Raw genomic sequence first — 25426 nt, 5'->3', positions numbered from 1 at the left:
CTTTGGGAGATAACCTGTTTGCCCTGATTGACATATGGTCTCAGTTTTTTGTGCACTACAAGGGCTTTTTTTTTTTTTGCTGTTTGCAGGTGCTGACTGCCCTAGACCTTTCTTCTTTCTTTATGAGAAGACTTGTGTGCTGTCCTCCAGTCAATACAATAATTTTCTGTGGTGTGTTTTGATGATTACAGCTCCGTTGACCACTGGAAATCTCTCTTCCTATGGAGTTCCATGCCAGTTACTGCCAGATGTTGTCCTGTTGCCACTGCATCCTCTTGACATGGTTGAAAGGTTGCAGTGTCACAGTCACAGAGGCCGCTGTGGAGAAAAGGAATTAGGTTCAGATGGAATGCTTACCTTCCTGCAGATTGCTGAGAATTGTGGGAATAAGGGAAGGCAGTGGTTATGCTGTAGTTTAAACTGAACTGGACAGAAGGAGCTTGTGGCCGCAGGTGCGGAGTGACCCAGATGAGTCATAGTGACCTGTTCTTGTGTGTCTTCTCTCTGCCTCCATGTTTCTAGTGTAGAATATGGAGATACGTGTAGTCTTCAGAAACCCAGGGCATTACTTCAGTCCTTCAGTTTTATTGTAGGGATTTTCTGCATATGTAAAGTAGGTTTTATAAGATCAATTTCAATAAAAAATGAAACTGCTCAGATTTAAGAAAGAATATGTTTAGTAATTTAACTGATACGGTTGTGCGCATGGGCTGTTGTCAAAGTGTTTAGTTTGTGGCTCTGTTTTAGGGGAAGGGATGAGTTAAATAATATGGCATGCATGCATTTTATGTCAGTGGTATCAAATTTGTGTTTATTAGATTGAGCCCTAGAATAACATGAAGTGTAACATCCTGGACAAAAGAGAAGTGTCACTGTTAAAACAGACGGTTTGAAATGCAAGAATATTTGAAACAAAAGACACTTGAGTGAGTTTTTTACATGGTGCTTCTGAATTTTATTACTGAATTAATCAAAGTGTAACCTTGAGTGATTTTGTAACCGCACTACAATTGCCAGAACTTCACTGAAAGCTGGTATTATCTGCAGCTGTATGTAAAACCCAGATTGAAGATGTATATAGTTATGGTGTACAATTGCATTGCAATAGGTGCATTTGCATACCTGACATTCAATGTGTATAACCGCTCCTGTATACATGGCAAAAATTCACAATTTACTATTGTAAAATTGAAGACCTTTCTGCTTAAATAATGAAAATATCGTTTTATCACAAAACCTTTTTTAAATTTGTTTCAATGCCTGTCTCTGCACTTTGGAATATTTCAAAAGAAAAAGATTCCGTGATTTCTGAGTTCTTGTTTACTTTCTTCTCTTCTGTGTGTTAACTCCTGACTAATTTCCACTCTGGGCTGATAGAATCAATGAGTGGATGAGTTTCTCCCTCCTCCCCCTGGCCTACTGTGCAGGTGCAGAGTGCCCTCTGTGTGTCACCCAGGTGGGGCCGCATATCGGTGCCGGATGAAGCATTTCATATGTAAAATGTTTCGGGATCCTTTAGTATGAAAAGCTCTCTATAAAATATTTGGAGTTATAAGTATTATTTTATACAAGTCTCGGATTATGACAAAAACCTTCAGTTCAGCATTTGGTGGCATTTAGACTCTGTTTGTAGCTACAGTGGATATAATTCTTTTGGACGATGCGCCCCTGCTCATGGGTGCCCCAGATAAACCTGCACACAGACTTACTGACACATCCTGCTACAGGGGTGACCGGTTATCTCGCTGGAGTCGTCAGTAGATTCCAGATAAGTTCTCTGTGCCCTGCGAGGGGATTGTGGACACAGGTGGACAGTCCAGTAGTGGGTGAAGCTCACCTCACAGTAGACACACACGTGATGTGCCCAGGTTTTACGAACAGCAGAGAGGGAAAGATAAACAAGCTGAGAGGCCGAGATGCATTGCAGAGCGGTGATAAAACTGACTTACTGTGACTCAAAAATCTCTCTTTCCTGCCTTTTGTTTCCCTCAGATGCTTGGTAAGCTACTGCAGCAGCCGGTACGGCGCGGCCAAGACGTCCTCCTTCTCCGTTCTGGCGCGGTCGGCCGAGCAGCGCGACGCCGGCCCGGGCCCCCGAGGGCCCCCGTCCGCGGCCGCGGCGAGCGGCGCAGGCGGGAGGAAGCAGGAGAGCGTCAAAGCCAGTGGGAGCTGGGGCCGCAAGCTCTGAGCGGGAGCCGGCGCACTGCGGACCGACCCCTCGGAGAGCCCGGCAGCGCGCGGAGGAAAAACAGATTGACTCTCAGTGACTCATTTAGCTTCTGGATTGGACAGATTTCGCTCCTGCTGGCGACTTTGGCCATGTGTCAACGGGACAGACACCACCAAGTGGAGAGGTGGCTTATGAAAATTATGTTGTTGGCTTTTGGAGAGGCTGGAGAGGGGGGAGGCTGCAGAGAAGGAAGGGTGGATTTTCTTTTTTTTTTTCGGAGAGATTAAATTAAAGGCAACATTAGGCTGCTGGTAATAAGATGGAGCAGTTTGTGATTAGTGAAGTGGTTTTAGCGTAGGTAGGTTTGTTGAGTGAAGTGAGCCTCCGTCTGCCGCAGGTCAGTCAGGTGGCAGTGAGGAGTGTGACGACAAGCTCGACTGTTGCTGAAAACACCGCCTTCCATGCCGGTTGGAAACCCCTTAGGCACCAGCCTGAAAGTTGGCAGAGTACCGTGCTGAGGGCATGAGGCCTCAGTCTTGGTCCCAGCCCCACTCAGGAGGGCAGAAAAGCTCCCGATCTGGGAACACACCCTCGCCCTGCTCCACACGCCAGCTCTCTTCTTGCCTTGTTCTTTTCACAGTGCTCAGTAGCTGGAATCTGGAATTCAAGTATACACATTCACATATTTTTTGGTAAGTCTGAAATGAAAATAAGGGTGGGTTTCTGGAATCAGGGTTTGTTGGGTTTCTGCCGAAACAGAAGAACAAAATAATGTGTCAGCAAAGGGATTGGATGGGAAGGAAAGAAAGGAGGACATTATTTAAGCTAAGCATGTCTGAAATGCTATAAACCGTGCAATTTCTCATTAATTATAAAGATTTACTATTTGATGGGTAAAAAGGGAAGGATGCACTCTTCCACTGATAGCGCGTCAGGTGAAGTTGCCGCAAGAACACTGGGGTCATTCCAACAACAGAGCAGCCTTTAGTGGACTAAATTGCTTTTTCCTGTTCCTTACATTTAAAAGCCTTTAAAAGCTTACAATTAAAGACCTCTTTGCCTTCACTTATTTATTTTTTTTTTGTTCATATCAGCTTGAGAAATGAATGATATCTCTCCTTAGTCAGTGTCAGGTGGTGATTCAAGACTCCATTATCATTTGACAGCAGCACACTAAGGCCCAGAGCCATTGTATGAGTATATTGCCAAAGTAAAATAAGGGAGCAGTTCCCTCTGTAGCTCTGGAATCATTCTAATGTTGAGAAGATGTTAACCCTTGCCTGCCTCTAAAGCTCACCTTAGTGAGTCTGCACTGGTCCTGCAGAGTGCAGAGCAGTGTGGTGAGTTTGGAGAACAAGAACATAAGGAAGGTTTCATTTGGTTCATCTAGTCTGTTGGATGGTAAGTAGCTACCTGATCCAAAGATCTCATCCAGTCGTTTCTTGAATGAGAAGAAACCAGGGTGCCAGCTTCACCATGGCTTAGTTGTTTGCTTCATGATACATTTGTGCTTGTAGCTACCCTTTCACAGAGCTCTGGTAAAGCCTAGAACACAACAAGCACTACTGTCACATCAGAAATAGCAAGCTCTTGCTCCATTTTGTATAGAGCTTCTTACACAACCTTAGAGCAAGTTTTCAAGCGTCTGCTCCTCTCTGCCTGAGAATCTCAACCCGGATTCAAGTCAGAGTTGCGCAAAAATCGACCACAGTGTTTCAGAGACAACATATGGGCTAGAGGTATTGTGAAGGGTAAGAATAAAATCAGATCAACTACTCCCTGCTTCCTACACACTTTTGGCACAAGGTATGGAGCTGAAACTGCGAGTGCTTCAGACAGTCAGCTCCAAGTGCTGCTCTGTTAGTGCAGTATGTTTTAACACCACTATCATTATTAGAAACTGCCTTCAGTCCAAACTCATCTCCCTTCCCATCTTATTTGTGACACATTAACAGCAAAAAAAAAATGGGACTAGGTTTCAGAAGTGGGAGGGATCTGCTTATCAAGCCGGCAGTGTGTTTATCAGGAGTCTGGTTTACTTAAAGAAAAAGGACACCTCCCTTTGTCTGTGAATAGGATGCAGGTGTTTTTACAGTCCCTTTAAAAAAAAACACCAGCACCTGATATAACAGTGCCTTTTTTACAGCTCAGCAAACCCCTATTTTCCTCTTAATTGGCATAGCAGTTGAGAAGCCGTGGAGGGAATGATTTTGGCGTTGCCTATGAATATAGATTAACTTTCTAGATTGCCCTTTGATTTTACTTGGAAAAGACAGGAGGTCTATTTTGCTACTAGGGTGGTCCCAGCCAATATGAAATGCTTTGCCTCTAATTAGCCTATCAGCATTCTCACAAGTCCCTCATTATCCTGGTTTATATCTTCCTGTGTTCCAGACTGTACTTTTGCCTGGGTACAGACTGACCTTTTCTGTAGCCATTAGGAATGTGCGCTAGACTGAGGGATGCTGTGCTTGTTGATTTATTGAGCCATCGGTTCCCCGTGTCACCAGAAGAGGTAAACCAAAGTGACAAACATGAGCCAGAGAACAGGACTACTCAGTGCTACAATACCCGAGTCCATCTTTTCAGTCAGAGTTTTGTCTGGGAACTTCCAGGACCACAATGGCTGACCGGACGTTCTAGCAGAAGAATGAGTTTCTCTGCCCAGTAACTTCCATGGGATCCATTGTCCTTCTCTGTTCAGAATTTAGATTTATATCAGGAAAATACCAGTTGCTGTAGCCATAAACAATACACTGCACAGAGGAATGTGTTTCTGCATGCCTTACCTTCCTGCAGGATTTTCATGGAGGTGTTCTCAACCGAACTGGGCGGATGTGATGATTTTACCACGGTGAAAAATGTAAAACACTGCCCTGTTTCTTTTTTGGGATAGCAGCAATAGGCAGGCAGGCAATTCAGGATATTCTGTGCTTCTTTTATTTGCATTGTCATTGTGTTTTGACAATGTTGTGGGTAAACCAAAAGACAAGACCAGAGAATGTCATAATGCTGATAGGTTCTTAATTTCTAAGTGACATGATCAGCACCTTTCTGCTCCTTTATTTCTGCACTATAAAATTTAATTTATTAGGGCAGATTATTTGCTAAGATAACTAACTCTACAGGAGAAGGCCAGGCAGTTGATCCAGTTGTACAATGTTTACATACCTTCAGCAAAGCAGCCTTCAGCCCCTTAAAGAGCTACTGCTTGCTGGAGTCGTACAACGAGTGAGTGTGCATGGAAAAGAATGAGAGAAGGTCAGATCAGAGGACGATTCAGAAGCAGACGAGTGTGTTCTCCACGAACACTTGCTTACAGACACCATGCAAAGTCATGTCTGAGCTGCCAAGACATGAAGAGGAATCGTTTCTAAAACCTGGGAGACCAGGCGCAGATGTAGCATTAGTTACAGGGTGACAGAAAACAACGGAAAATGAACTGGCGCTTCACCTAAATATCACACCTGCGGGGACAATGAGTGGCGAACCATCTCAGAAAGCAAAGTTTGTAAAACAGCTCCCATCCTGTTCGTCTGTGACGGATGGAAACGGACAGTCCTCTGCTTCCCTAATTAGGTTCACTGGGCCTTGTGCATCTCATTAGAGCCATTAGCTTCAGTGCATTTTTTTTAATTAAATAGCCCATGAAGAGGCAGTGAGAGGGGGCACTGGTCACATCTGTGGCTCTGTTGAATCATCCTTTAAGCTGAGATTAACCAAAAGGGGCTGCAGAGGGGAGAGGAATGGGAAAGGGCGGAGGAGGGGGGAGGGGTGCTCATTTAGATAAAGCCAGTAAACAAAAACACAGATAATGAAAAAGGCGAAAAGCTGAGGAAATTTCACTTAATTCTGCTGGACTTTCCTGCTGTGAGCTTGACTTCCTCGCAGCAGTTGCACCTTCGTTGAACTGGAATGAAAAGTGTTGGTGTATTTTTCTTATGATCACTCCCAGAAAAGCACTTTATTGTTTTGTACCACGCTTAAGTCAACATAAACATGAAAACTTGTGCCATTCTTATTGTTCTCATACCACTATCGCGTGTATCATAAATTTAGGATTTTTAATGCGCTCCATTTTGCAGTATTCATCTTCTCATTTGCAGCAAGCTTCGCTCTTTTTAACAGCCGCTGTACGTTTGAGAGCATCAGTATTATCTCCAGGATGGATCACAGGGCTAACGCACTCCATAGCTGTTATGAAATGCCATAGCAAAAAGAGAGCCCACGCCTGTGTGATTTCAAGGCTTAATATTCTGATGTGCCAGATGGGCACTTTCATGACTGTATGAGCGTGGATTATTTCATTTCCTACATCTGGGACTCCACATGGCGACACAGAATGCTGCTGGAGAGCCGTGCAGGCTGCCGGCTGGGGGAGCGTACCTTCGCCGGGGAGCTCTCTTGATCTCGGAGTGAGGCAGAGGCGCTGGCACAAATGGCATCCGAAAGGTTACGTGCCTGGGCTCCGGCACAAGACAAATGTTCCTGAAATATCGCTGCTTGAAATTCTAGCAGTGTCCAGCCACAGCTCCAGGCTAGCCGCGCCTGGTACTCCGACAGCACGGTCTTTGCTTGTTTTGTGTATTTTGTCCCCCTCCCGCTGATTGTACTTTAGTTTTGAAATTTTATCAAAACCCGACAAATTCCGGTCTGCTTTCATGTGAAACTGCTTTGAGTTTTCCACAGAACTGACTGGAGTGCTCTGTGGCAGTAACCTAGCTGTCATAATATTGTCTTTTCATTTCGGTGTTTTGTAGTGTTTTTTCTATGGTTGTTGCTTTGTAAATAAAAGTCAAGTGACCTGTGTGAATCAGGTGAAACTCCAGTGACTTTTTTTTTCCTTGTGCTCGGGAGATAACTATTTCCATCCCAACTTGAAGCTCTTTTTCAGCTGGTTTCTAAGAATGTCCCTTAAAAAGGAGAAATGTAAATAATGTCATTCTCTGACATGCACTGGTGTAAAGTGGCTATGTGACAGAGAAGTGGTTTGTCAGTGTTGGATTGGCAAGCAGTGCTGTACACACAGCTTCCCACCAATCTCAGCAACAGACTGGCCTCATGCTCCTGAAGTCATCAAAGACCAGTGCCTTGAAAATATCATGAGATGAGTTCAGTCATGCTATTCTTCTCTATAAACCATGTTTTCTATGGTTAAATCTTGTCTCTGCTTCTGGCAGATACAGGTGACCTGTGATGGGTTAACTGGCCCTAGTGTGAGTCTGCCCCGCAGTGGACTGGCGTCTCGTCCAGGGTGTACCTTGCCTTGCGCCCATTTGGCCTCTGTTTGGAGTGAGCAAAGCTAGATCAAATTGTGTGCTGGAGCTAAATGTTTTGAAAGCCTTCTTGTAAATCTTTCACTGCAGTTGCAGAGGTACTTGCAAAACCTGTGCTGCTGTTTTGGTATCCAAAAGCCAGCGATCGCTTTGATTTTTCTACTTTAGTTTGTTTTAGTGGGGAGGATTCTTACTGTGAGTGGACAACCCAAACACTCTCCTGCCTCACTGTATCTCAGCTACATGTGAGCTGCATTGCCAGGGCTCTGTTTCCAGTGAGACGTGTAATGTTTTATATGAGCAACGTGGCTCTTAGTTCAGAAATAATGTGTGCATTTCAGGACACATTCTCCCTTTACCCCTTGGAAACATAACAAAAATGCTTTCATTGTTTAACTGCAAAGTCAAGTCTGTAATCTCTCCTGGTCAGGCAGTTTACCTAGCGATGATAATCTTGCTTCTGTTTCTTTTAGTGCAGGAGAGGACTCCACTCCTCTGGCCATGACTAGAATAAGCCACGCCCGCTCTTTTTTATTCTTGCAGGAGGTGGGCTCCCTTAGCTTTTCTTTAAAAAAAAAAAGCAGTTGGGATTGAGATGTTTTTTAAGAGCCCTTTATTCTTAAATATTTTATGTTGCATTATTGCTGTTTGAGTAATTACACAATTACTATTCAGAAAGTTAATGTTCCCAAATACTGTTTTTTTGTAACAGGGCATGGCTGCCTTGGGTTCCATTCCTGACCCAGGTTGCTAACTGCATGGTGTTTGTACTGTGTGTGCACCCTGTTTTCACTTGGGTCTTCCTGGGTGCACTGGTCTCCTCCCACAATGAGCAGGTTGACTGCCCCTGCTGTGAGTGTGTGCCCTGTGATGGACTGATGTCCTGCCTTGTGTCCTTTGCTTGCCAGGATAGTCTCTATCTCTACCTTGACCCTTCCCTTAACTGGAAGAAGTGCTTAGACAGTGGACGGATGAACACATGGCCTTTATATGGTGGAAAGAACATGATTTATGTCCACTCTCTCATACACATAGTTGAATTTAAAGTACCACTTAACAATCCGTTGTTAATGACAACATCATAAGTATCACAATGAAATGAAGAATATTGTGATGACAAAATGAAATTAAACCGTTACTGTCATTAAAAGTTAAACAGCAGAATGTATGTATATACAGGCTACAAAGCTAAAATATTAAATTAAGTCAAAGTCAACCTTTGCAAGAAAAAAAAGATTAGTCGTACATCAGGGTACATGATTTTTATATTCAGTATGTCTCTCTTTTCTTCCTCCCTGTGGCCCAGGTGGACGGGCCTGCTGTGCTTTAATCAGATGTGAAATAGCAGGTATCTTTGATGAACCAACACAAATTTGGCGGTCAGGTCTGTTGCTCCAAATGTCCCAGTTGTGGGAGGTTTTTGATCTCCAGCTCCAATGATCTCCCGTTCCGCTACCTGTTGAGCAGATTAAGCACTCGTCCAGCAACATTAGCATTTTATAAACAACAAGCTGGCGCTGATGAAAATGGGAGAACAGAGTGCCTTGTCACCAAACAAAGTGAGAGCCTGGCGGATTCAGGGAGAGCCCTGCAAACCTGCTTTGTGACTCTCCCTTGTGCACAAAATGCCTGAGCCATTCAGCCATGGCCCCAGAGCGCCCGGCTAAGGCCGCTGGACATCAGAACTGAGCCAGGCCCATCGTTCATCAGAACCTGACTTCAGTGGCAAAATTTCTGTTTTTTTAACCTACCTTTAGCTGTTCAGTCTTGTTTTTGGCAGACTGTGCACACAGGTCTATTTTGTCTGAACCTTGTGATGCTGAACTCCTCCTTCTGGCCCTGAACAAGATCTATCTGTATTCAGTGCACTTCAACAAAAATAAAATAAAGGGCTCCGATGCCTGTGGCGCAGTGTTCTAGGGTGAACCTCAGGAAGGGCGCTATAGATTAGATCGAGTCTCCTCTTTTTTTATGCACAAGGCAAAGTAAAAATTCCCCCTTGCCCCTCTGGCTCCCCCTCCCTCTCCACGGGAGAGGCTGAACTGATTTTAACAGGACTGGCTTCCCTTCAGTGCCCGAGGTTGGATGGTGTTTGCAAGCTTATGTTCTTGATACAGCACCTATGTAGGATTTATGGAGACTTGGTGGAAAGTTGCAGATGTTTAGTTTTGTGGCCCACATGATTAAATCAGACCTATAGGGCTAAGGGAAACAGATTCTGGTCGGTGATATAATTGAATTTTTATTATTGTTTCACAAGGTAAATTTTACCCTTTGGAATTAGATGAAAGAGACACTGTAATGTGATACATTAATCATACATACGGTCTAAATATTAGGCAAAACCAGCCAAGGCTTTAGCTTGTGAAAGACCATTTCACTGGGCCTGAGCTATTTTGAAAAAAAAATAAATAGAATTCTTTAACAATAACTGATCCCAGCCCCTTGGTTCAAGTTACAATCTCCCTTCAATTTACACAGAAGAGTACAAATGTGAGGACTTTGTTCCCACAGAAAAACAGATGACCAAGCTTTGCGAGGCACTCTCTTCAGATGTCTGAATATGAGTCAAAAGGAAGTGCAATTAATCTTCTTGGAAGAGAAGGAATATCAGGTGGTTCAAAGGTTTCATGTTTCACCCATAAGGGGACACCATACAGTATGTGAGTGGACCAGCGTTCTAAGACAGTTGTGTGGTTCATTACTGGAGGGTGACGCTGGGTACTTCTGTTGGGAGTGTTTGTTGAATCATCTGCTTGCTGATGTTGGAGGCCACATTTTCAGTATAAAAATAAAATGAGTAACTATCAAAAATCATTTTGCATCTCTCCCCAGATTTAGATATATAAATTGAATAAAAAATGTGCACATTGAAATATGTATAAATCACAAATTAAATGAATTATTTTCCTCATTTAAACTCTGTGGATGTGAGGCGGCATGCAGAGATCATTATAGCAATGATAGCAATATCTATGTATTTGCATGTTAAAGGAATTCAGCATTGCATTTGTGCCGTTTAAGATAATGTGACAGTTGGGAGCACTGTGGCAAGCTATTCTGACACGGAAATGTGTGTGGCAGCATAGCAGCTCATAAATGCAATGTCCCTTCATTGTGCTGTATAGCAGACTGCAGGCTATTACTAATTGAAGGATGCAGCCCTATTGTAATGTAAATTGTCTTCATGTTGCGGTTAACGGTATAATCATTTTTACTGTCCAACAAGATAAGGATTGAAGATGCCCAAGAAAGGGAAAAAAAAGATGTCCTGTCTGCTGGGGAAGGAATGTTAGAAATAGAGAAGGAGCCCCAAGAACCTGTCATCTGCGTTTTATCACACATATCAAAGTCAAAGGCCTTTCCCAGGAATCCCTCCGCTGTGCTGTGGAGTTACTGGAACCCTTGAAAGGTGAGGGTGTCAGAAAGCCGCTGAGAGAGCAGCAGCCCAGTGGTGCCCATGACTCACTGCATCACAGCACCGATGCTGACGGGTTATCCTGTTGTAGCAAGAGCGACTGGCAGTTAACGTCAAATTATTAAATTAGCTACACCGGATTATTCCGCAGTTCCACGTGCTTGTGTAGCTGTTGATGTACGGGGCAAAGATGAACAACGGTCGACAAAATAATGATGTTTAAAACTTTTCACGCTTACAAAATATTGAGAATAAATAATGCAAAACAATCTATTGCATTTTGCAAATATAAAATAGTTGCTATTCATTCATTAACAAAACTGTATACAACAACTAAACACTTGCTATACTGTTCATTGCATACTGTCATGACCACAATAGTGCATGTATCTGAACATCATCATTAGCTGGGATGCACTGCTTGGATTTGTGTAATTGTATTTTCCAGTAGCAGGAAGAAAGCAAACGAAAAGGGTGTGAAGAACAGGAAGCCTTTCACCCATTGAGCCCTGCAAACAAAAGACAGGTCAATACAGTGTCCTGCAAACAAAACTGAATCACCAGAAATGCTGAGACAATGACAGTACTGAAATGCCTCCATCACTGTAAAACTAACACTAGCGCAGTTTTATATTTCCCAGAAGGTGCCGGACCTCCCAAAGATGGAAATTACAGGACGGTGAAGCTGACTGCCTCTGCCGCGTGTTTTCTCTGAGTGAGTAAGGACCCGCAGTTTGAATCTGCTTTATGAAAGCATAAGGGTCTCATTTCCTTTCTTAAATCTACTAAAGAATCAGACCTCTGTTTGAGCATTAAAGAAAGTGCAGCCAGAGAGACGTTGTCAACCGAATGTGTATGTCTGTGGATACCAGGCAGTGTGTATGGCTGCTTCTGCTCTGCAAACAAGACCTCACTTTCCTTTTGCACAGACAGCACACCTCCGAGCGTCTTGCATGTTTGCAGACCCAGAGAGCTGGGCAGCTCGATTCCGATAGACAGCACAAGGAGCTGGAGCGGCACGCTGCATTCCAACACCGGAAGCACGGCACTCTGGAGGCAGGTTGGTCTTCTCCCTCTAATCTGATACAGGAGAGCGATGGGAAGAAGGATCAGCTCCAGTCCTCGGATGATTTATGTTTCGGGACATGTTAATAAAAATATCAAAACAATCAGGATTCTGCGGGAAGAGATACTGCCCTGTTCCGTACATCATATAAGACAGTCCTGGTAAGTAGCTCGTTGGCTTTAGATTCTGTGCTCTATTTTGTTTTCTTTTTCCCCTAAATAAATTTGCACATATTAAGATCCGTCTGACACGCATGGCAGGGTGGGAAACTGATGACATATATCAGACCTGCTGGCTCTGTGTTAAAAGCAGTTATTTTATTGCTTTACATTCTCTCTTGCAGACCAATGTTTCACCTCTTGAGAGGCACTCTAACATTTCCTGTTCTCGTCACTAATCCAGCCTGAGGTATGTGGGATAAAGAAGCAGCCCTTTTCAAAGACAGATGTTTACGGTAATTTTCCTGCATTGTGAAAAGTCAGCTGCACCTCCAATGAGTTACTGCTGCTCTTCGTTCTTACAGTGTTGAGAATCCTGTGTTGGTTCGCTCAACTTGAGCACAGAGGGGAGTCCGTCCGCTCACCCGGATGAGGTCCGTCAGGCTGCTGCTTAAAGGATGTCTCTGTGACAGCTCAGGGCAGTGAGAGCACAAGCAGACGGCCCTGAGCTCCCCACCGTCCTGCCACACCTAGGAGTGACGTTGCAGCGCCTCTGAGCCCCCAAGCTAACCCACGTCAGGGTGGTTTAGGTTAGGTGTAAACATGTTCAAAGGCGACCCCTCCCCAAAGAGGAAAGCATGATTCTGGAGTGGCCTCCCCATCCCCATCCGCTCCTCTCTCTGTCCCTCCTGGGTGGATGATGGCAGCTTGGAGGTGCAGCTCCGGTGTTTCCGTGTCTGAGGGGTGAATGTGATGTCAGCCAGCTCGCGTTCCAAGCGTGGACATCTCGGAGCTCCGCCGGCACGCGGCCGGTCAGAGGAAGCACGGCCATAAGCACAATAAAAGTCTTTGCTGCTTGTCGTGCCACATCTGCCTCAATGCGGGTCACTTCTCAGCCACTGGCAGCTCTTATTGAGCCCACACCACAGGAAGGACCACGTGTTCCTGGCTACAGCCACTTCAGGGCTAGTTGCTGATTGCAGTCTGATCTCATTGCCATTTCTTTAACATAATTTACCTTATTAGAAGTGAGGAGTGCATCCTAAGGTAGGTTGAGGAAATGATTCCAGCCCTTTTTAACACCACTAGTGTTTAACCTGTCCTACTCCCACCTTGGATTCTATTTCCTATTTAGTCAAAATGGGATGTAAAGCGTGTAACCCAGTATCCTCAGCAGATATATTCCACCACACACGGGGAGTCCTTCCCTGAGTGTGATGGATAGAAAGTTAAGTGAATGTCACAAAAAAAATGTATCATGTTCTATTTTCCTTCACTGTGGATATGCCAGCAGCTCAATTCCTTCAGGAATGCATTAACAAAGCAGTTAATTCTATAATTAATTAAAAAGGAATCATAATTCAGTGAACACTTCAAATTAATCTGTTGAGACTTACTCTAGTGCTGTGCTTACACTTACATTTTTTTATCTCATCAAAAACATGGCTCACATTCCTGTGCGTCGTGGTGTGCTTTATATTAGTTTATTTTGGCGGTGCAGTCAAAGCGTCTATGGACACTCACATACTGTAGCAAGCAAGCATTATGAGCTGGGTATTTACATAGAAGTGCTCATAATGTCACTTTAATATCATTCACAGCCTTGTAAAATGAAAGATGTGTGCAAAGCTACCCTGATAAGATCGGTTTCAAGAAAAGGACGGGTCATTAAGCAGTACAGGAATTTTACCATCCCAAAGAGCAATGAGCGCATTTGTGAAGCTGTGCTTTAGTACCCGACAAAGCCATGATGTTACATTATTTACTTGTAGTTTAACGTCTCTCGTAAGGGAAACCGAAGCCTCATAAACCTCGCCTTTTGTTTAAGTTTAATTGGTTGCTTTGCACAGTGCTCTGTGTGGAGATTAAAGGTCAAGGAATCCTTGCTTCTTCGTCAATCACTGATTCTCATTATAACCTAATGGAATTTCACTGTGAAAAACAAACAGCCATTTTTATCGCTTTGAAAAGCTGGCTTTCTAATTGTTTTATTTCTCTCAGCAGTTGCATCATGCTTTTGCCTGATCTACAATAAACAGCATTTTAAAGATCAGCAGCCTCCCATCAGAGCACTAGCAGGTTGTGAGCTTTTCAAGCATGTTAAAATACAAATAAAAAAACACAGTCTTTAAAATATTTTCACCTTCCAAACACACCACAACCAAAAGATACATAAAAATTCAATTTAAGCGTTTGGAACCATCTAGTATTTGAAACATAGAAAAGTGGGATTAAAAGCAGGGATTGTTTTTGTCACTCTTGGCTGAGGTATAAGATGTCTGCATCATTAGGTCATGGGTTTGTGCTCATTACATTGAGGAACTGTTCTCAGACCATTTACAGCACTTCTTAAGAAGGGAATGCTCACATAATCATGAGTTTGGGATTAAAGAATACACAGAAACTGTGTTGCTCTATCTATCAAGCAATTTGGCAGATTATGAACTGCTAATGAGCTTCTCTTAGCTGCAATACTAGTAGTGAAGAACAAAAAATCAAATTGGCTTAGTCACAAAATGTTTGCAGGATGATCCTTCCTCCTCTGCCAGCCAACTCTAAGACTTGAAAGATGTTCCTATTAACACTGGGAACCAGAAACCTGTTTTTTATCAACTAGCCCAGTCTGACAAATTAAGCCTATGGAGTCATTAGATTAAGATAAGAACTTATCTTTTACTTTGAGACAGACTTGTATGTGTAGTATTTCTCTACAGCTTGGATAGTAATTAGGAGGACTGTGTTTTTTTTCAAGAGCAGCAGACAGACCCTGTAGTATTTTAACCCTGCTGTTGTCTGCATGCAGTAGACTCCAGGCCTGTACAGCAGGAACAGGGCAAAGCGAGAGCAAAAGCATCTCTTACACAGTCACTGTGTAAGCTCTCAGCATTTGAGACATTTTCTGCTTGGCTATTTCAAAGCTTTTTGTGTGTGAGTGGAGATCCAGGGATGTTTCTCATGAGCAGCTCTGTAGTGCAGGCATTAGTGAGGTGAGAGGACATCACAACAGACAGTCATAGTGACTGAACTCATACGGGGAGCATAAAGGAATGTTTGATGTACAGTAATTTATCCCGATGCTTCAAATAGCCTGTGTTACGCCTGAAAATGAACAAGAAGATTAATTGACTGACATTAAAAGTTATGTACAAAGCATGTAAGTTAATGGAGTTCTTTTGATTCATTTTTATAGTGTGATACTGTAGTTCTGTAAAGCTCAAAACAATTGATGAGGGAGAAAAAAACAAGTTCCTTCAGTTGGAACTGTGCAGCCAGAGTTCGTTCAATTTTGAAATAACAACAACTTGAACAGTGCTCAGTCTGGACAGGTCTGTGGGCCACAGGCTCAAGTGGAACAGCACCTCCCAATCAAAGTTCCTCAAAGCTGAGATGAGTCTTTTGGGGTCAGTGCACAAACTCTCTGCAGTCCTCGTAGATCCAAGTGCGTCACTTGGAAATATTTAACATGTACTCTCCATGGGGGAGAGAAAAGGCATTTTGAATGCTGTTTTAAAGTTCAGTGCAATAATACTGTATTGAAAAAACTCAAATAGTGGCTGTGGCAAGGGACTCCTTCCTTTATTCCTGCTGTTTACTGTACAAGTGGAGGAGTACGTTGAAAGAGCTTGGTATCTGGCACCCAGCGTCCCCTAAATATGAACTATCTAAAACACAGAGCAACAACAACACAACCTTTAAACAATGCACTTAATCTGCAGCTTAACTGCCCTTTGTGCTCATTAACCCAATTCAATGCGCTTTTCTTCTCGTTCAAATTAAGCAATATTAAATATTTAATTAAACAAGCCTGAATTTCCTACTTTAATCTATATTTCTTTCTCTTTAAATGTTATTAATGCTTTAGTACCAATGCTTTACAACAGCAGGAATCCCCACGCTTTACGATTCCTTCAGAAGAATCTCTGTGTGAGAAGTCAACACTCATACCCACACTGCTCTAATCACACATAAATATGCATTCAACACGCCTTTTGTAAACCATTTCAAAGTTGCATGTAATGAGCTGTGGAGCTGTGTGGAGCTGTGTTTCCCAGGGTGTGGGGCTACCTTGGTGGCTCCTGGAGAAATCTCAGACAGGTGGACGTATCGGAGGCCTGTCTCTCTCACTGCACTGCCACTGGGGAAGCTGCCCAATTGAAGATCCTGGTAATTATGCCCCATTTACCAAAATGGGCTCCTTTAAGAGAGGGACTCTATTGTAAGCCAGCGAAAAGGGAAAAGCACATTATATTTTCTATTTTAATGGGCATTAAATAAGCAAAGCTTCCAAATAACATACTGCAAAATGTAAAAAGCATAGACTTGGGACATAAATGGCAAGTATAGCTCTTGGGCATGTTGACGTCTCTTTGATGTGAGGCCTAACTAGCTTTGGCTAGTTTTTGTACACAGACTGACTGATGTGTTTATTCCCTTTATTGGAGCATTCTTATTTAGTAGGTTATGCCAGCAGTACCTTTAATGCTTGATGCACTAATGTTGCAGTGGAGATTTCTTTAAAGTTTCAGCTTATTAGTGCACTGTGTGATTTTTTGGAGGGGGAGGGGTTAGAACAGTTTTTATAGTGAGTTTGACCATCAGTTCTGCAATTTCCTTCACATTTAAAGGCACAGTATGCTATATAATGGGATTGACCACTAATTATAAACTGTACTGAATCAAAGATGTAAGAAGGAGAAAATGTTCAATTTTGACATTCTACAAAATCAAAAGGCAAGCTTTCTCTTTGTGGTTTTATACCACTATTAACTAAAAATAAACAAAAAGATTAACTGCAGAAGATAATCTAACAAAGTAAACAGAATCCTTCCCATTTTTTACAAATGCTATGTTTTTCTTACATCACACACAATAGCATAATTGTGTGTTGCTGTTACTAGTCATAACTGAAAACTGTCATAACTGAAAAATCATAGAAAATAGGTTTATCCACTTTGTTTCAGCCAAGAGACATGATGTTCTGATAAGAAGGTCTCAGAAAGCTCCCTTCTTTCCTTGAAGTGGTGTGAATTTCATGTTTCCTAGATCCTGATATACTACGCATAGAACAATGTTAACCACAACCTGATATCCAGGTCTATAATAGCTCACATTGCACAAAGAGGATATACTGTAAGTGTCAATGTTTTAGAACATGATGACTTTAAGTTATTAGAAGACCCTGCAGTTTTGTTCAAATCTGGTTTGGGAAAGTGTCTGACACCAACCTTACTTATCCAGTTACTCCAGTGCAACAACCCATTCTTGCGTGATAATTTAAAAAAAACAATAACAACTACACAGTATTGTAGCCTATTTTTAATTAACCTTTTAACTGGGGAGCTAATGAAGTTTGTTTTCCTGTAAGGCTTGATTATGGGAATTAAATATGCAGGTATAGTGAGGGAGCAAATGAAAGCAGAATTTCTATGGGGTGTTGTTGTTGATTTCCTTGCTTATTGTTCTGCTAACAGCGCCATGCTTCTGGATGGAACTACCCTGGCCCTGGAGCTGCAAAGCAAGGAGAGAATGCAAAACCAGAGGGCAGAAAGCAATCAGCGCACTTGCCCTCACCATGGAAAATTACCCAGGCCGGTGAGTGCTTAACTGGGGGTTTCAGCAGCAAGACAGTTAATACGCACTGTGCACTCATACTGTTTTAACTAGCCGCTCATACTAGCCTGGTTTAAATGAGAAGCCCTCGGCGCAAATAGATCTACATGTTCATTTGGTATATTAAGAGAGGCACATAGTTAAAGAGTGTTCATTACAATTGTAAATTCCAGCCCCAGGGCCCTTAGCCCAGTGCTAGATTACATGAGGTCTATGTTCATGGACAGCATTTGGCGTCTGATTGAAGGTCCAGTGCAGCTAATTAATTTCATTAGGAAGTGAAGTCATCTTCTAGCAGGAATTAATATTTGGAGCTTCATGTTGCTAATTCATTTCCAGATTTAATTAGCTCAGAGAAGAAATGTTGCTTGGGCAAGAGGACTTTTTAATTATCAGCTTGGATAAATTTGAAAATGTTGATGCCTAGGGGTTGAGTTAATTAAAACCTGCATTATTTTAACTTTAATTAGCTCCCATCTTTGTTTTGCTTCACCATATGGCCATGTCCTGTAGTCAAATTTAGTTAATTAAGCTAATTAAGCTAATCATTTTAATTACTCAAGACAATGTGATTGGATAGAGGATGACTACAAGTTTATGGCCAAGTACTTCTTTTTCATTAAGTTGAAGGGACAGAGTTATTTCTGATTGCGGCTGGCAAGCTCTGCCGTGCAGTCCAGGGATGTGACAGCCTCAGAGATATTAAGGCTGAAGCCTAATTGCATTTCTTGATAAAAACAAAATGTCACTAACACAACTCTTTTAAAGAGGAGAATAATTTAGTGCTACATCTATTAGCATTCTGTTAAGTCCTGGTACGGTTAGGGCTGTTGGCCATCCTTAAACAGAATAAAATAATAACACAAAGTCACTCAGGAATAGGAGTTCTTTCAGCACTCATCCTCAATTTGTTTTGTCTACTAGTCTTTAAACTTTCTGTCAAGAATCTACAGCTGTATCGCTGCAAAAGAAAAAGGAGCTGTTTCTTAATAGATTCTTTAATATTTTCTTTGAAGCCGAAGTCCCTTTGTGCTTATCAGCAGTGACAGAATGTTATAACAGGGCATTTGTGACGACTTTCCATAGGCAGACAGATTGTAACGGACAAGCAAGATAGGTCTTCTTTCCCCTTCAGCAGAACAGTGCCTTTTTATTTTCAGATCATTCATATATGGAACCCTGAGTTGTTCCTTTGTCATAAACAAACTCTAATTCTGAATTAAATCAGAAAACCAAATTAATTCTAAAACCGACATGAGTAATGTGGATAATTAAGGATGAAAAATAAACTCACAGATAATGTTGTGGATAACAAGAAACAACAACAAGAAACTCTAAACCACTTAGACTAAAAATATTTAATAAAAAAACAAAACGAGTCTATCTGTACATAAAACACTGTGTCTTATCTTGCGAGCCTTAAATAGACCTACTGAATACGGTTGATTTTTTTCCCGTCTTTTTCAATGATGCACATTAAATTGATTTTTATTGCTTTTCTATGTAAGTGTTACCTTAAAGTTGCAAAAACTGAACTGACATTATTAAATTCACTGAAAAGGAAATAAACCAAAGTCTAAGGAGTTCCGCGAGGACGTTTCCAGTTAGGGACTGTTCTCCAGTTGGGCCACTCCAAGATTTTACCCACCTTAAGATCTAAATAAGGCTTCAGCTCCTCTGATTTAAGAGGACACGCCTTAGATCAGGGTCTACAAAAGAGTCCTTGATTAAGAAATTATCATGAAGTTATTGTTACCTACTGTATCATTAGCAAATGATAAACACTGGAGCAGTAAGTCTTACTCAGAGCTCTTTTAGGGCATGAGTGTCCGCCAGGTGTGGGAACATTTCCAACAGGCTGCACACACTAACAGGTCCCCTGAGCTGCTGCCTTTCCCTTAAACAGCCCTCACTGCCCTGTCAGGCCCGGAGGCCTGGCTGTGTGGCCCCTTACAGAGACGCTCAGCACGAACATGAGGCGAGGCCCTGGAGTCCAGCCTGGCCAACAGATGCGAAGTCTAAACGGGCTAATGGAAAAACGCATGGAGACACGATGTCCGTGGTTTCCATCATTGTTAAAAGATTTCGGCCTTCGTAGTACCCCCACTTAGGTAATTTGTTTCCTTGCGTAATCCTATTGCCTATTATTAAATTAACCAACTGGTCATTTCTGTTTTTAGTACATAAATAACTCAGTTGCCAGGGGCATGGGCAGTATGTGTTGTGTCTCATCTTATTATAGGCCGTCGCTTAATATTTTCATCTGAAGAGGTGACTTTCAGTCCTGGGTGACCTCAGTCATGCGCTGCGCCACCATACAATGTTTGAACCAGTAAATACCACTCCTGTATCACAGCTTCATGCTTTGACAGGGCTGTTAGGCATTTTTGGCGTTTTTGCCATCTTTAGCAGTTATCAGTAGAAGAACAAGTTCAATTAGGTAGATGTGTCAGCATGCGTAGGAACAAGACAACATTAATTTGGGTCATTCCTGGAGCCTTGGAATTTTGTATATAGTCTTCTTTGCTGTTGATTTCAAAATCACAGATATGTAAAAAGGAAATGTTTAGTTTAAGACTATAACAGAGGGTACAAATGAGAGAAGGCACTTCTTCCTCATTCTACCTCATTTTGGTAGCTAGGAGCCAATTACTATGATAGTCTCATCCAGACTCTTGTTGAAAGAAGACTGTCTAACTTGGCTCAGACTCCAAAGTCCCTTTGTGTGATGAAGTGCCTCCTGTTCTCAGTCTTAAATGCACTTCCATGTAATTTCCATCTGAGTTGCCCTCTGGTTTGTGTTTCACTATGCTTTCTGCACAAGTCCACCGGGTTGACTTTGTCTGTGCCTTTGAGGACTTTAAATTCTTGGCGTGCTTGGTTTTCATGTCAGTCTTCAATGGATTGCAAAGGAAGGAGCTCTTATGAGATCCCTCAGTGATTAAAGTGTGCAATGTGACAGTGGAATTCGTCATCCCTTTGCATTCTACATTTGGGCAGTTGCAGACAGACAATAATTACTCACCCTACTCTGGCTACAGCCAGCTCTGCTGCTTTCAGGCCATGCCTGCAGAAACATTTGTAGATATGGTGATGGCACATTGCACAATGGCCACAGAAGCATGATAAAGGGCACGTCTTCTGAAGAACCAGCTGGCCAGATGGCGAGCCCAGTGGCTAATGCCCTTCTCTGCTCTATGACAAGTACAGCCATGCTGTAGTCTCAGGCGGCTGCAAGACACAAAAATATCAGTGAGTCAGAGACCGTTGGGTGTTAAACCCAAGCCAGTGTTACACGCAGAGCAGTAGCCAGGAGTAATTTAAAATGCATTATCTCCTGTAATGCTAACAGAACCCTTGCAAAACTTTAGTTCTTTGCCAAATTAATGAGATCCTTGAAGACTCCTCAACATCACATTACAGTGAAAGACATCATCCCTGGCAAACATTCACACTTACGCAGAGAGCTGAGAAAGCCTTGCTTCCACTGCATATCCAGCAGTGCCTGAAAACGACAATAATGGAGGCTAAAACTTTTTGTCTCAAAGGTGCAGCAATACAACACTTTCACAGGCAAATCTGTCTCTGCATCAGACGTTTGGTAAACTGAAACATCACAACTTTCCTACCAGATAGAGTCCAAATTGCGGGATGTACACGTTTACATATGAACTTGCGCATCAGCAAAAAAGGGACGTGAGTTTTTTCCATTCACTGAAATTCGTGGCCCCTGACATTTTTCAAATGGCGCTCTGAAATTGTATATTTAAAACAAAATGCAATCAGTACTGAACAGTAGAATGTCTGTGCCAGATATAATAAACACTTAAAATGATAAAGAAGACTTTGGCCAAATAGGCTGGTACTCCAGGTAAAAATCACACCCCTAAATCTCACACCACCACTGGAGAAAGAGTACCAATATTAAAACAAAGAATAATTTCACAAGAATTCATTTACATCAGCTGGTTCATCTTTTCTGAAACTGCCTGTTGGCTTGTAGCTTGCTCTGCTGCTAACCTCTGCCTCCTTCATCGTGCGGGAGCGCTAATTCCTGTTCCAGCAGGGGTAAATCCCACTCAAGCCCTCTCGCGACCCGGCCAGCACGACTTGCAGCGAGCCAGCTTGCTAGATTAGGGAGCAGTAGGGAAGGGAGCCCGAGAGCCGGAGAGCACAGAACGAGCAGCTGCTCCCGGGGCAGTCGCTACACCCAGGCCCTGGTCTCAGGAGGCAATTAGGCAGCACTCTGACAAATGCTCCCCCATCCTGCCCCCCACCGCCCCATTTCCAATGCCTAATTAAAGCGTTCGCATTAATAGTCCACAGTTTAGATGGTGTCATGCAGTTGCTTATCTGTCAGCAAGACTGTTGGTCGAAAAGAAAGGATGTCATCGATGTTTAGTTCCGGGGGAAGCTGTAAAACCCAATAATGGCTTTTGCTGAAACTATCATTAGGGAATGTAGCACCAGGGCCTGCGGTGCCTTGACTTGAGCCCTATCCAGCACACTCCGCCAACAAGACTGAGAAATTTCCAAATGTGGAAGTGAGAAAGGGTGTAAAATAGTCAGCACCCCATGCAGACAAAAGGTTTGATGTAAAACATACAAGGAGAGAAGTAAAAAACATAAATCGTACAGTAGCACATGATATGAAGAACAAAAGCATTTCTTCTTGGCCTGTTTAGATGGGGTTTTCATGGTGTGTTAATGATATCTGAAGATCAAGCGGTTTAAAAAAAACAGCTAAAACAAACCTTTACAATTAAATCTTTACATTCAGTGTTGGGGTGCTTGTTCTTGAGGTAACGTGACCTGCCCTGTGTCATTTCTTGTTTAAATGATGCTGTTGCTGAAGGAGCAGAGAGGCTGCGCCACATTGGGCCTTCCTGGTGAAAGCCACATTTAGTCATTATTGATCAAACACTCATTTGGTCCTACAAACTTTCTTCAAAAAAGTTTTACAAAATCTAATTAGGCCAAAGGTCTGGAGGGCAGCCAGTTACAAAACAAATTCAGTTCCCCTCAGTCTGCCAGCTACTGCCTCACAGCTGCGTGTGTTATTGAATATGCTTCTATTACTGGTGCGGGTTCTGATGGAAGTTATTTCCAGCAATCATTACCAACACATCCATCCTGTTGCGGTGACCATTCTGTTATTTTCCCACTTGTTTCGACAAAGGTGCTTTTTCTGTTGTGACACTTTTTCATTACAATCTGACATTGTTCATCTGAGAAAGTGACACGTGAATTTCAGTTAATTTGTGATATTTGTGATATTTGAGATATTTGTGTCTGGGCTTTGTCCACATCTCTTCTGCAACACACTAAGAATTAATAGAAAGGCACTGTAATGCCCTCTCTCTCCATTCACTCTCCAATTAATATGCAGTGACAAATACACAACCTGATTCGTGCAAAATAACAAACATTTATTCACCCTTCAGGTTTAAACTCACTCTTCACTTTCTCAGTCAGCGCAGGTTTCTTTAAACTCCATATAAATGTTTTCTGTGTATACAAGAGATTTGTAGTAGAGGCAGAGCCCAGAACTTATACAGCAACGGGATTCAGGTTCTGAGTGTGAATTCTGTAACTGGATTGAGGCATAATATTGCCTCGGGAGTGTTCAGGGGACACAGGTAGCGCGTTCTGTCTCACCAGCCATGAAGTGTGAGGCAGTCGTGAGGAACTATCATTTTGCAGCTAATCCCTAATGAAATTTGCCGTCATTAGAGCCAGAGAAAACATCTGGGCCCAGGTTGGGGAATCTGAAGAGGGGTGAATCTGGAATCTGGCTCCTGCAGCCAGGGGAGGGATGCAGGTCGGGGGAGTATGAAGGGGCTGAGGGGGAGAGTCTGCTGGATCCTGAGCAGATCTTACTCCCTCACATATAATTGTTCAGATAGCAAAGCACTCTCACACAGACACTTCATGATTTATCGCCTTTTGATGGGGAGAACTTCAAAGACTGGGGAAAAATCATTAAGAAAAATAACAATATGCTGATATCAGTCTCTGCCAACACATTTGCAGCAACATTATTTGACAGTGGGAAAAAGATTAACAACAAAAATGGATTTTAAAGGCTTATTAACAGGTAATGAGATATTTTTCTTTTTTCTTTTTTTTTCTTTTTTTGTCTATGAGAAAAGCCAGACTAAAAGGGTATCTTGTAAAACACACAACAGCATTAGCATGGCTTTTAATGTTCTGTCTTTCCAGTACTTTAAAGCTCTCATATTTCCCTGTGCTCTCTGTTTTTTTTTTAGCTCTAGCTGTATCGTTAGTTGTGTTTACTAATGAAATTTTTTGCTGTGATCACGCTGCATAAACAGCAATGGGCGTTTGTTCTATTTAAGACCAACTTGCCCAGCAAAGGAGATTTTCAATTAACACATGAAAGTAATTGGTATTCATTCAAAAGTAATTATCTTAATCTGAAAGGAATTCACTTGCCTTCCACCCAGTAATATGATTAACCTCAGCTGAGGCCAGAAGGAAGTGGAATGATCACTTGCTCCCTGTCGGCCGCCTGAGGCTGAATACTTTGCATTTTCTGCCTTTAATAAGACAAACGAATGTCTTTCTGTTCATTTTACAGATTATCTGATCGTTGTGCTGCTGCTGAATCCAGCGCCCAGTAATGTGTAAGTTTAGTAGCAGCGCAGACTGCAGTCCTGCACTCCACCCCACAAGCTCAAATGGGACCGAGCAACAGCCATTAGGACATCAGGAGGGTGTGGGGATTTTCAGGACAGTCTTCTTTCTAGAGCGCATCAGAGAACTGGGACTGTTGTTTCCTAAAGCACCCTGGATTTCACTGTAGTCGCAACTCCTCCAAAACATCAGCAGGAAATGAGAAACAAATAATAAGAACCATAACTAATAATGTTGCTGGTTTAAAAAGACAATGCCCTCAGTGGAATAAGGGCATTTCATATCGGCCCATCCTTTAGTGGATCGAGAGAGCACTAATATCTCACGCACTTTTCTGCTAAGCAACCTGATCATGGTCATCAATCAATGTGACTGGACCGTGACAGCAGGGAGAGTTTCTATGAAGGAATCAGTAGAGCTGTGGTGCTCTGTTGTAACTTCATCATGTCCTAAATAAAGTGCAATAATTAAGGCAAAAGACTAGATTTTCCACACTCCAAGAGAAATGAATAACCTCAACCAGTGTTGATCATGTCAGCTCTTCACAGTGGTGCGCATATTGAAGCATTACACTTTCTCATGTATTGTTCTGAAAGGTGTTAATGAAATGGCAAGAGAAGACGATGTCAGTTATGAGAACTGAGATTTTTAAACTCAGAATTCAATCTTTCTTAGCCAGCTATTATTCTGTATGTCACACTTGCTATATCTGTCTAAAAGAAGATTAAAAACAATTAAATTGGCTAAGTACCAGATAGTGCTAACCCAGCTCTTTATTGTTGGACAATCGCAAATAGTTCAAACAGTTTTATCATAAGATCTACTATATTCATCAACCTCAGATTCTCCACACGCCCTGTGCAGCAGGAGAAATGGTTCTTTTCTGTGGAAATTGGCGAGGGTGCTATAAATACAGCGATCTCGAATTATTTGTAATAAGCAGAACTGAATCACTCAATATGCGGCCCTGGAAGTTTTGAGCAAAAGAAGGACATCTGCTGTGTGAAAAGTAAGACAAACCCCTGACGTTCCAGCCGAACACTGAGCTGCTGAATTTCTGTCCCCACTGCT

The 25426-nt window shown here is 42.4% G+C and overlaps 1 protein-coding gene and 1 long non-coding RNA gene across 2 annotated transcripts in view; both read left to right on the top strand.

The window, feature by feature from the left end:
• Positions 1 to 6986, top strand: part of LOC107078375 (uncharacterized) — a 100269-nt gene extending 93283 nt beyond the window's left edge. Inside the window, exon 5 of the mRNA XM_015355400.2 lies at positions 1993 to 6986. Coding sequence (XP_015210886.1) covers positions 1993 to 2188 — 196 coding nt within the window. The 3' untranslated portion in view covers positions 2189 to 6986. The remainder of the gene's footprint in view (positions 1 to 1992) is intronic.
• A 4813-nt stretch (positions 6987 to 11799) lies between these two features.
• Positions 11800 to 24969, top strand: LOC107078361 (uncharacterized). The gene is made up of 4 exons (XR_001479309.2): positions 11800 to 12091; positions 12274 to 12338; positions 17560 to 17680; positions 24300 to 24969. It is a non-coding gene; the product is annotated as an uncharacterized lncRNA (long non-coding RNA).
• The last annotated feature ends 457 nt before the right edge of the window (positions 24970 to 25426 follow it).

The sequence above is a fragment of the Lepisosteus oculatus genome, chromosome 9 (assembly GCF_040954835.1).
Source record: "Lepisosteus oculatus isolate fLepOcu1 chromosome 9, fLepOcu1.hap2, whole genome shotgun sequence".
Taxonomy (NCBI): domain Eukaryota; kingdom Metazoa; phylum Chordata; class Actinopteri; order Semionotiformes; family Lepisosteidae; genus Lepisosteus; species Lepisosteus oculatus.
Note: the sequence above shows the minus strand (reverse complement) of the source record. Positions and strands in the feature narration are given on the sequence as shown.